The 12,343-nt window shown below is 41.4% G+C and overlaps 2 protein-coding genes across 3 annotated transcripts in view; one reads left to right on the forward strand and one right to left on the reverse strand.

The window, feature by feature from the left end:
• ABI3BP (ABI family member 3 binding protein) overlaps window positions 1–1,417 on the forward strand; it is a 141,998-nt gene extending 140,581 nt beyond the window's left edge. The window contains exon 24 of the mRNA XM_018565197.1: window positions 900–1,417. Within this exon, the coding sequence (XP_018420699.1) occupies window positions 900–1,015 (116 nt within the window). The 3' untranslated portion in view covers window positions 1,016–1,417. The remainder of the gene's footprint in view (window positions 1–899) is intronic.
• Window positions 1,418–3,220: 1,803 nt separating this feature from the next.
• The window catches only part of TFG (TRK-fused gene), a 30,193-nt gene continuing 21,070 nt past the window's right edge, over window positions 3,221–12,343 (reverse strand). Inside the window, exons 4-8 of one of the 2 annotated variants that reach the window (XM_018565199.1) lie at window positions 7,453–7,599; window positions 7,208–7,375; window positions 6,603–6,725; window positions 4,206–4,310; window positions 3,221–3,971 (exon numbers count right to left, since the gene is read on the reverse strand). In XM_018565199.1, coding sequence (XP_018420701.1) covers window positions 3,595–3,971; window positions 4,206–4,310; window positions 6,603–6,725; window positions 7,208–7,375; window positions 7,453–7,599 — 920 coding nt within the window. In that variant the 3' untranslated portion in view covers window positions 3,221–3,594. Of the gene's footprint in view, window positions 3,972–4,205; window positions 4,311–6,590; window positions 6,726–7,207; window positions 7,376–7,452; window positions 7,600–12,343 lie in introns of both variants that reach the window. The other variant, XM_018565198.1, reaches the window with a different exon arrangement.

A 12,343-nucleotide genomic window follows, 5' to 3' on the forward strand; every position in this document is an offset into this window, starting at 1 on the left:
GGCGCCTGGTATTTTTGATAATAGCAGTCATCAGCGGCTTGTGAGCCGCTGATGACAGCTATTAATTTAAAGGGGACAGTCTGCTGAACAGTTATACTATAAGCTGATGGTCGCTAAATGCCAGGTCCGTATGGCATACTGAGCTGGCCAGCTGGAAGCACTTTTGTAGGTCCGTATGCCATACGTCCTTGGCAGCAAAAGGGTTAAAAAAGGAAAAAAAAGTTATACTCACACAAAGCTCCGAGCCGGCTTCTTCTTAAGGTGCCCCTACACCTGCCGATTATCGTACGATAATCATGGGTGATCCCGCAATCGTACGATAATCGGCAGGTGTATGGGCAGCGTGCGACCTCTTCTACTGTAAGGTCGCACGACATTCGCCTTCCGACCACGCTTGAAAAACCGGCTGAAAGTCATACGATTTTCAGCACGCTAGTGGCGTGCTCGGGAGACAAATGCCGCAAGCGCACAATGCCCGCTCAGCACAGTGTGCGCTTGTCAGCATTTTTTTCAATGCGACTTCCACTTTAGGAAAACCATTAGGTACCATTTAAATCAGAATTATGCTAGAGGCAGTGAATTGAACAGGTACGTTTGATGTTACACAACAAATGAAGATAAAGGACACTTGTTGGGTATTGGACCATTTCCACTTCTGTGCAGTACGAGTTCCTTGAACTGACCAGTTAGCAATGCCAGGGTTGTACAAGGTGGTTTATTTGACCTGCCGCATGTTTACTGCCAGAGCAATGCTGACAGATCTGCAGCCTTATGAATGATGCTTAGTATTCAGCAGAAGTTGCTCTTCCTTTCATGTAATCCCCTGCTACAGTACATTCCAGTTCCATGTAGTTACTTCTTACTACTAATGACTATTTTTTCCTTTTTCTAATTCCCAGGATTTTACAGATCAGTACGCCAGCAACCGGTAGACTTTGGTGATATAGGAGGACGCACACACATCAGCTACGTCCATTGGTATGAATGTGGAATTGCAATACCTGGAAAGTGGTAAGGAGGCTCCCACGACGGATTAACAGACTCACTCCAACTGCCACCATCATTTCTATAGAGAATGCGCCTAGCTTCAGTCTACTCTCATTACTCTACTCGTGTCTACTAATGTAAAATATGTATGAAATCTTTGAGGTTATTGAAATTATTATGGAGACAACAGACTGCTTCCATATTTATCAAGATTAACACTAAAGGATATTGTTTTCATAGGATAAAATCTCGGGAAGCTGGCTCCCTGGTTTTGGTATTAGAAAAGCAGTGTCTATGTTATTTATCACAACGTTGTAAGAAATATTTTGATGCAAATTTCTATTCAGTATTCTTGAAATAACTACATTTAAGAATTCTTTATTCATGGTAATCTTGCTCTAGCTTCATCATGATTTAATTTATTTTACTGTATTTCATGAAAACAAGGTGTCACTTGAATTTTATAACAAACACTAGGGGGCTATATACCTAGTGACTGGTGTTTAAGAGGAATGTAGAACAATCCATGAAATCTTTGTAAAGAAACAATGAAACTGAGCTGGAGTCCACTGATACAGCAGATGTTCCCACTGTGTTATTCTATGTCAGTCATTAACAATCTCCCTCCAAACTATCTCCACATTGTGGATACAGTAAATGGACAGAGGTTTCATTCTAACGAGGCAGGTACTTCATTGTGTTCATTCTTTAGTGCAAGGTCCCATTTTCCTTTTCCGCCTGCAAACATTTTAGAATTAACATAAGCATGTGATTTATAAATAGATGTGTAATTAACTTTCTACAGAATGTACAGTATATCCAATACAACTTTATTTCCAAAAGCAACAATGTTTTGTATCTGAAAAAAGCCTTATATGAACTCTACAATAAAGACATTGATTATGTTTTTTATCATCAGTATTACATTTTATTGTGTGGCACTGACATGGCAAATGTGTTGTTTTAATCAAAATGTGTGTTTGAAAAAGGCCTCAAAGAACTATTTGTAACTAAGACCCTGTTCACATTGAGCTCCAATGCAATCCAATGGGGCAAAGGGTCCTGCTGTCGCGGGTCGTGTGTCGCTACAGCAGGACCCTTTTTTGAGCGGATTTAGCCAAAAAAAGGTGGCAAATCTCGCGATGTCGCGCAATATGCAAAACAAACGCGCGATTTGCATATCGCGCAGTGGGAACGGGGCCTAAGACAGCAGAATAACATCAGGGGGAAAAAAACGGCACGTTTATGGTTTTCAATCCCCATTCGTGTTCCCCACTTTCAGATTTGGAAGAGTGTAACTGAATAGTAATGACTAAAAACACATATATTTAATGTCCCTGGAAAAGACAATTTTATGCAGATTTAAATCTATAGATTTGATTGAAAACTCTACTTTCATTAAAACGATACAACATCCGCAGACTTGTTTCAGGTCAGCGCATTTTTAATTTGTAGTCAACGTCGCTTCACTAAACTGCCAACAACAGTAGAGGTGTTCTGTAGACTATTTGTGTACAGACCCCCAGAGATATCATTTCCTGTTCATGTCTCGCTCTATTTTTATTATTTTTTTTACATCATCACTGATCATGTGACTAAAGCAGGCATTCCCCTATTTAGCACACTCAAAAGAGGAACATTATATGATAAAAATCTATGTGCAACGTATATAACTGACCTTGATGACAAGAAAAGTAGAGTCCCAATTTAAATGACAAGTTTTCTAAACATTTATTATGGCTGTCTTTTTTAAAGTGTATGTCAAGCCAAAAAAAAGTTGCTTTAGTTTGGGATACAGAAGAATTAGAACCCCTGTCTCGCTTTTACTGCTGTCTGGGGCTCCCTTAGAGAGATGTATCCTCCTCCTATCCAGCTGACAAAGGTTTAACCAGACAGGAAGAAAAAAAAAAAAAATCTGCAACAGCAACATAGAGTGCAATAAAAATCCATCAGGTGTTCTAGCCTTACCCTTCTTTACTAAATAAATAGCATTCTTTTTGTGTTTTTGTTGGAGAGTTGCTCTCACTTCCTGTCTGTTAAAACGATGTCAGCAAGACAGGAAGTGATGAGGAAACTCTCCAAATGAGCTTTGGATAGCAGTAAATAAGTGACAAGGGTTCTAATGCCGTCCCCTTTACATCTATGTATTTTTCCCATGCCCAGTGAAAACACCAGAAAGAGAGAAAAGAGGTAGGATATACTATCTGGTTAGGAATTCACACAAAAAATGAAATGAGTTTAACATTTTATTAGATTTTGGTGACTGTTAGATTCTGTACATAATACCTACTTTTTACTTCAAAAAACAGATCTAATAGGACACATCAGAATGTTAAAAACAAATAAGTGGGGTTTAGCATGTTTGACAAGGCTGTCTAATGTGTCAAACACCTCAATGATTTGGGACTTGGATTTTAACTAGTGAGCAAATACAATCAGAAGCAAGAAATAATCATTTGGTCTCTTCCTCCAATAAAGTTGCACAACAGTACAAAAAGCAGAGGATGTTTTTATACTGTTGTGTGAAGTTTCATTACAATTGTAAGCATAATATTGAAGTCTGTCTGGATGGAAACAGATCTAGCAGCCATGGTAGTAATACTGTACTTATCGGTAACCAGGACCGGGTTGGGTATATCCCTGACCAAATGGATGGCGATTACGAGCATATGGATTAGGACCGCTTGGAGGAGGAGTTACAGTACTACCAGGCGGAGGGGTAAATCCTGCCCTAGGCTGATAGCTACCTGCCTGGCTTGGTGCCATTCCAGGCTGGGAAGCAGGGGGGACATTGTAGTTGGCAGGCTGAGAAGCTTGTGTAGTGTAAGTCTGTGCTGGGTAGGAACCAGCAGGGTACTGTTGAGTAGCTTGTGATGGTAGTTGTTGTGCCTGGCCTTGAAAGCCAGTTGCAGGAGCCTGGGCTGCTTGCTGACTGTAGCCAGGAAACTGCTGTGGTGCTTGGGGTGTTGTTTGCTGACTGTAGCCTAGAAAACAAGAGATTAGGTTACTAAATACTTTGACACGTTTTTAAAGCTTTCCTCTGGAAATACACTGGTTACAGTAAACTTCACTGGGATTGTCATGCCTCCCAGTAATCAATAAAACTTCATTTAATCGCACCTGGGGCTCGCAAAATGTTGCCTGGAATCTCTAAACCTCATTCTCACAGACTACTGTTCCTAAGGTGAATATGAATATCATATGTCACACTGTCTTACCGGGATACTGCATTCCATACTGCTGCTGGGGCTGAGTAGCAGGCTGCGGCTGACCTTGAGCTGTTGGATATCCAGGCTGTTGAGAATATTGCTGATACATTTGGCCTGCAGACAAAGAAAATCATTTTATTCTTCTAAACAATAAAACAGATATACTTGTCATGGAATCTACAGCTACATTTAAGCAGATAATAGGGACTGAAAAGAAAACAAATCTTATAAAAATAAGGTATTTATGGGAGAATTGTTAACTTAACCCCTTAGTCACGGGAAACGTACACTGTACGTCCCTGCCACTGAGTGCCCAAATGACTGCTTATGTGCACTATACGTGAGCAGCTATTTAGGGCTTTGAAATGCCGGTAACCACTGAGATCGGTGTTTACTGTTCATTAATGGATACCTAAGTATTGAGGAATCCATTAAACAATTAGGCTTTAACAGACACCCCATCACTTTAAAGCGATTGGGTGTCTGACAGTGATAGCAGATAGTATGTACCACACTTGCGGTCACCGTTTGAAAGTTGCTACAGATCGGGATTAGGAAATCCCGATGTCGACAGGCTTTTTGCTACACGCTTCAGAAGAGAAACATTTAGCAAACTGTTTCTCTTCTGAAACATTGTATTAGACGTCTGATCGTTCTGGGAACAATCAGAAGCCTTAGGGCCTGGTTCACACTGAGGTCTCGTTCACACCCAGGCGTATTGCATATGCGCAACCGTCGCGCGATTCGCGGTAAAAAAGTTGCGCGACCGTCGCGCGTTTCCGAAGGCTACTTGGCTGTATCCCAATGGAAACGCGTAACAAAACGGCTCAAAGTAGTACCTGTACCTTTTCAGGCGTGGGCCGCTTTGTAGTGCGTTAGGGACGGGCGGAAATACGCCAAGGTGGGAACGAGACCATTAAATACAAGGGGATTTATATTTTTGAGCGTTTTGTAGAGCGTTCGTCGAGCGTAGAACGCGCTACAAAACGTTCAGGTGTGAACAAGGGCTGAACGTTTTGTAGTGCTTTTTCTGCCATAAAAAACGTTCAAAAAATATGCCCCTAGTGTTTTGTCGCAAGAAGCCTGTCGCTGAAAAAAGTACATGAGCTTTTATTTGGCATATACAGCTCATTTTGGCCCCATAGACAATAGGAAACGCTTGAAATGTGGGTTTGCTGTGTTTTTGCGCAGTTTCAAGGGTTTGCTCATTCTAAAATGAATTACACTCTACTCACAATAAAGCACAAAAAACGTGCATTCAAAAACGCGGTCGCCTAGGTGTGAACCCAGCCTTAGTGACACTGATCCTGACATGTTGCAGGTTCAGCAAGTAAGGATCAGTTTCCCCAAGGTTAAAAGAGAACTATGGGGTAAGTGTTTTTCCCCATAGTTCTCTTAAGGGTCACGGGAGTACATATACTAGCATCCTCCCGTAACCCAAAGCTCAGTATATCGCGAGCTACGGCTCGCGGTATACCGAGACCGCCGCAGCCTGGACGGATCCCGACAATTCTGTGGGGATCCACCCAGCTGCGAGAGTGACAGCTGGCTCTGCCTATCTAGGGGCAGAGCCAGCTGTGCCCAGCCCCTCCCCCGTTCGTTCCTCAACTCAGCGCTGGAGGAACGAGCAGGGAGATCCCTGCAGGGAGTGTTTTTTTTCCTCATTTGTTTATTTTATTCATGCCAAGTGAGGCGTTAGGCACACATATGTGATATAAATAATAGCCCTATCTGTCCTCTAAAAACCAATGTATAATATTTGTGTTGCACTTCGTAACTACATTAACTATGTAAGCATATGTAAGCATTTTATGGCCTTTTAACATCTTATCCTGTCCTACTGCAGAGCAAAACTGTCTGAAATATTTTCTGCATCCAACACTTTTAGGAGTGAGTATCAGGTGGCCGGTCCCAATCAGCTCATCGTTAATTCTCCCACAGGGGTTGGCGAATGGAACCACAGGAAACAGTAGGGGACCAGGCATTAGACACAACTGGAAGTGTCAGATGCAGACTGCTTAGTCGGCTCATCTCTGCAACAGAGAAAAGATCGGTGGTACAGGCATTTGGAAGGATGTTATTTACTTTTCTATACAGGTATCCTTTAAAGGGGTTTTCCAGAGCTTCCCTAAAAATGGTTCCATGCTACTTCTTGGCATAACAGACAAAACAGCAGCATGCAATGTTGAAAGAGACTTGCCAAGGGGCCTGTTCACACAGCATAGAAACTGCATAAAGTTTTGTTTTAGCATGCAGGGGGCAATAAATGCAGATTGATTATTCTGACCAATGGCAAGTACATGATAAACAATTTAGTCTAGTCCCAATGACATGCAGATCTACATGACTAACATGCAGAAATAAAGGCATGCCAAGTACAATACATGACCCGACCTTCAATCTGACCTGACTGCTGAGATCCTGGGTAAGGCTGTTGCTGAGATTGAACTCCTGGCGGATGAGCCGAGGAGGAAGAGGGAATACTGTCCGGAGTGCCAGACCGTTCCTCTGCTGGAGCACTGGGAGGCCCTGTGAGCAACAAAGATATGGAAATAATGTGAAATATAACAAACATTGCTAATAACAATATACACCATAATGAGAAGCCTCATCTATAACAGAGAGTTTATCCATGTGTGACAACTGCTACTGCACAGCCAGTGCTCTTACAAAATCATCACTGTATACACTAGTGGCACTCAGACTTTCACATCACCTAAATATTAAAACTACCGGTAACATTGTATAAAGATTTTTTTGTGGAGGCAATGGAAAATACATCTGTCCATTAGTAACTTGTTGAAGATGGGATTTTGAGAGCAGCTAAAGCCCAACTATACCGTAGCATTATTTTTTTTAGTTATGAAGTGTTAGAACCTTTGTCATGTTTTTAGGGCTGTCATGTCCCCAATCTTGAGATACTGCCTGCCCCAGTGATAGAAAGACTAACAGCAATATGCACTTGCTGACAATATTTTTATTTGCCTTAGGCCATTTATGTGAAAACATACCGGTAACCTGGTCCTCAGTCAGTCCGAATGCTGACATGACATTTTTATTGATCTCATCTGGATTCTTCAGAGGATCAAACGCAGACATGCTAGCAGCCATGACTTGTGTGGACGGCTTAACTGAGGAGTCAGGAGCAGCAGGCTTCTCTTCTCGACCAGCCACAGTTTCTGTGTTAGCAAAAAAGAACCCCGCTAAGTTTTCTTTCCAAGTAAGACAGACATTAAGAGTGAAATGATGGACGTACCTGCATCTGGCAAGCTGGTTGAGATTCCAGGTTCTGCAGGTGGCTCTAAACAGTCCAGTAGGCGGTTCACTTTGTTACGCAGTTCTATCAATTCTCGACGTAAATACTTCACTTGACTCGACTCAAGTGGCCGTGGCTGTCCATTAACTGTTGAAAAGAGAGATGGCATTTTTTTTTTAAAACCCATTAAAACTAAATATATATTTGTGATATTTAAAGAGAAGAAAAAAGGATACAAGTATAAAAACATTCTAATAAAAGAACTTTAACAGGTACCCATCAGCTAGTCTGATTATTTCAAACAAAGTCCTGTCCAGGTGCTTCTGCTTATTTTATGAATCAGTAAAATGCTTTCCTGAAGTGTTGCATTAGACTGACCCACACAGAATTATCAAATTTAATTTTCTTCCCTTCAAAGACTGTCAGTCATTTTAAACCTTGGAAAAGAAAATGCCTTGCCCAAGACCAGGCACCATTAGGTGTACATCAACTTTATATAAACCCTCTTCTGTGCAGCCCTCGTGTTCATTTTCAAATTGTTACCAGGGCCTGACTTCCATGATTTCATGGTCAAGGTAAAAAAAAAAATATTCAGGGACAAGCTCAAGAGAGAGAGAGAAAGGTTTGAACATAAATCTGCTTGAACATACATTTTAAGGGAAACAAAGATTAGACTAGCCCTGACAAGTCAGATTAGATAAGAAAAAAAGTAAAGACCATGAGTTACAAAATAGGAATTTGCTCCAGTTATAATGGCTCTCTTTTCCCAAGTATCAAATATTATTCACTAAAGAGTTGAAGGATTTAGCTGAACGCTCGGCTAATCCTTCGGCTGCAGAAACCATTTGGTTCGTCTTGAGCTATTGTCAATAGTGTGTACAGCAGCCAAAGTAAACAACCAAAGAGAGAGCTGAGCCGAACTAACATGTTTTGGCTCGGCAAAGCCAAACAAGCAGAGCAGGGATAACGGTCTGCTGGAGCGAACCAAAGCAAAAAAGATAAACAGGGTGGGGTTCCCCTCCCCAATTCAAACTGACCCTTTAGCTCTGGTAGGAATTGTAAGAGGTACGTCAAATGCACAACCCCACCCCAAATAAACGTGGGGTCCCATGTAAAATTCCACACCAGACCCTTAATCCTAGCAGTGGACTGGCAGAGCAGGAAAGGTCACGCACTCCTGCACCATATCAGGCCACATGCCCTCGATATAGGGAGGGTGCTTTTCCGAGCTCGCTTCAGCCGATCTAGATGTTGCAGCGGCTGAGACGAACGGCCAAACCTGCTGAGGCTGTTCGCCCAGGCCGAAGGGATGTTAAGTATGCCGAATGCAGCCAATGTACAGTTCAAAATAGCTATACAGGGCTGCTGTGAATGTCCGAACAGGCTTTGGCTCGCTGTTCTTCATTTGGCTGCCTTCGGCAGCTTAGTGAATAGCCCTCAATGTTTTAACAAGAAAACATGGGATGATGTGAGCAGATTGTTAAGTGTCACACTGATAATCATATATTACCAAAAACAAATAGTCAGAATACAAGTATGGCTTCTCAGCAGAGGCATCTGGAGGATATAATGAAACATCTTGGTGCCAAGACTCAGTAACCAATATGTAGCAGAAAGTACTGAGGCAATATGAAAAAGAAAAATGCACAACATATAAACAAAACGTGTTTGTCAGGACAACGCTCTCTGACTCGTCAGTCATTAGATACTCCCTGCACTAGATTCAGCAGAAATGGAAAGAAGTCCCATGTCCTACACAACAACCACTACGACTTCGAGCACTAAGCAGAAAACAAGATCTAAATGGCACAAAGCCATATTTAAAACTAAACTTCGGTTTGTTTTTAAAGCCAACACTCTGAAGCTGCAATTTAAAAATGCATTTCGCAGGGGGGCTCCCATCTGCTGTGCAGGCACAGTGCAGGATCTGGGATTTTCTAGGACCTCTTCATTTCAGCTCCTCTGGCCGCACAGCTCAGAGGTCCTAGGCTTTCCACACCTCCCTCATATACCAGTATGTTCCTATTGATACGTAATGGAATGCACAGAAATTCCCCCTCGTACAGGCACACACAAATGCGCATGTGCTCATGTACTAAAACAATGATTTTGCCACAAATATTAGACACCCCCACGCATAAAATGATGTGCTGTAAAGGCTTTTCAAATGTCACCCATGGACAAATTCTGAGGATCTTAGGTTTGTGCTATTCTACAAGGGTGCGCAATTTTGAGGTTCGACATATTTGGTATCATTTACTTCACACAAATTCATCTTTTAAATCCAACCAAAAAGGTGAGAAACACAATGTGATAGTTTCCACTAAAATTAATTGGAAAGTATTTTTTTATTGAAAACATGGGTTTGATAAACAGGCTGCATCACATAAAAAAAATGCAACTGCTACCATCTTATTCTACAGGGTTTCTGCTTTCACAAAAGAGATAGAGGGGGATTGATCAAAACTGAAGCAGCCGTGCATGGCAACCAAACAGCTTCTCTTTCATTTTCACATCTTGCTCCAGTTTTGCTAAATCCCCCTCCTCCCAATGTTTTGGGGGTTTGGGAAATCTGCAAGCCTAAAATGTACATTCTAACATGGAAAATTAACTGGATAAAAAGGCTCTGGCAGCAAAAAATTGGTAAAAGAAGCACTCATCCTATTACCATTGTTAATCTAAACATTATGCCGCACGGAGTGCAACATGTATGGTATATATATCTTACTGCAAGTACACTAATGTGGAAAGCAATCTCACTACAATAGGAGTAACAATTCAAAACTTACTAGAAGAAGAAATGTTTTCAGCTGTTTTCATATAAAGTAGAAACAGAAGAGTATCCACAAGTACTGATCACACTGCCTGCTACAAGAGCCCATTCACACCAGGGCGGTTGCGGATCAGTGCGGTTACCACGCTGATCTGAAAAGGGAGGTTTTGGGCGTTTAATTGCGTTTCAGCTCTGAAACGCAACTCAAAACGCCCACAACTGCGCTGATCAGCGCGTTTCCATTGAAACCTGTATGGAAAACGAACTGACCAGCGCTGCACGGTGTGAACGGGGTCTAAAGCTGGCCACACACTAGTAGACTTTTGAGTGAAAGATCTTTACCACTCGATAATGCCATCAGACACTTGGCCAATGTCAAACGAAATTTTGTTTTAACATTTGATTTTGGAACGAATGGAGTTTCCCCACATGAAAACCACATTCACTGTTAGAATTTAATTCGAGAAAAATTTGTAATTCTGCTCCTTCAAGTTTATTCGCCACTATGGTCGAAATCAATGATCGATTTGACTCCATCAATAGAAAGTCGAACGAAAAATCTTTTTAAAATCTACTAGTATATGGCCACCTTAAGATCTCTCAGTCACAGATCCACGAAGCTAAGGTATTAAATGGAACTTCAAATAAGCGTACGGTCTGTTGCCATAACGCAGCCTTCTCAAGAATGGAAAAAAAAAAGCTTATATGCCATTTATTTATTTTTGTATTAGGTTACCATGCTGTCTTCAGGGTCCTTTAATGAGAACATCAAAATAAATGACAGAAAATGGCAGTTAATACTGTATCAACTTGGATAATTATTGTGAACCTTCAGAAGGATTTATTTAAGGGGTACACTGTTTGGAAAGCAAGTTAAATTGATCATCAAGTGACTGGATATATGTAATTACATGTATTCAGTAATAAATGCCACATATGTTTTCTATGTTATTTCACTGGGTCCCAAGGGGAATTAAAACATAGTGCTACTATAGCAACTGCTTTTTGACAGCATTCCACCAAGAGGCCACGGTCTAGATAATCAATCTCTGCATTCAGGGACTACGTCATAAAACCTACTCAGGCCTAGTAAGGAACTCCAGCACCACCTAGTGCAAGAGCTGTGTAATAGGAAACAGGATCACTGCACTCGGAATGTTACCACAACATTAAGGAAGATGTGTGCCGAGATGCTGAAGAAATCCTGCAAGTGAAACGAATGGGAAACACACTCAGCAATTCATAACTAGCTTTAAAGCCTGCAGGGTAGCTGGTGAGTGCACTGAGAAATGTTTTACTTTGTACCGTGTAAAGCCTTTCCATGTGCACCTTACTTTAAAGCAGATTATGGAATGACGAGTGCATTTGCCATTTGTTTTGCTTGATGGATTTGATGTGGAGACACACTGGGGGCTTCAGCTGCCATTGTGATGTGCGGGGCTTCTTGTGTGTCCCTGGGCCTTCAAGGAAGAATGAGCTACCTCCTGGCAAACCTACACCCAATTCATCCTTTTCTATATAAGCTCCAAGATGGAGGCTCTCATAGATTAGAGTTAGGACCACAGTACACAGAAGCGCCTTGATAAGGCAGTGTGGCTTCCACATAATTTGCAAAAGTTGTACAACTAAAACCTCTGTTTTTAGCCCTAATAGTTGGTGTAATTTTTGCAGGCTGGCGAGTGCACTGGGAAAATATTGCGTTTGTGCTGAAGAAATCCTGACACGCAATGTACTTTTCAAATCTTTAAAAATTAAAGATGGAGTCACAGCTGTGCCAGGCACAAGTCATTGTTTTACTTATCTAGCTTGCAAATATTTCCACCTCAATATTTATTACCTGACGTCAAATCTCAGAAAGTTAAAATTTGATGTCAAAACACCAACCATTTGATTCATACATTCCATGTAATGAGAAAAAAAAAAGCCAGATCTAAAACTATTTGACCATCTCTAGGCAACTACTGGACCAATAATTTGAAAGGGATAAATGTGAGGTGGTGTGGTAACTCAGGTTGTCCCATGTACCAGAACAGATAGAATTAAACACATAAGATAGAGTAGGGATGCAAGGATAGCGATATTCATACTTGTAGCCCAAATTCTCCGATACCAGAACTT

The sequence above is a fragment of the Nanorana parkeri genome, unplaced genomic scaffold, assembly GCF_000935625.1.
Source record: "Nanorana parkeri isolate BGI_ZX_2015 unplaced genomic scaffold, ASM93562v1 scaffold821, whole genome shotgun sequence".
Taxonomy (NCBI): Eukaryota; Metazoa; Chordata; class Amphibia; order Anura; family Dicroglossidae; genus Nanorana; species Nanorana parkeri.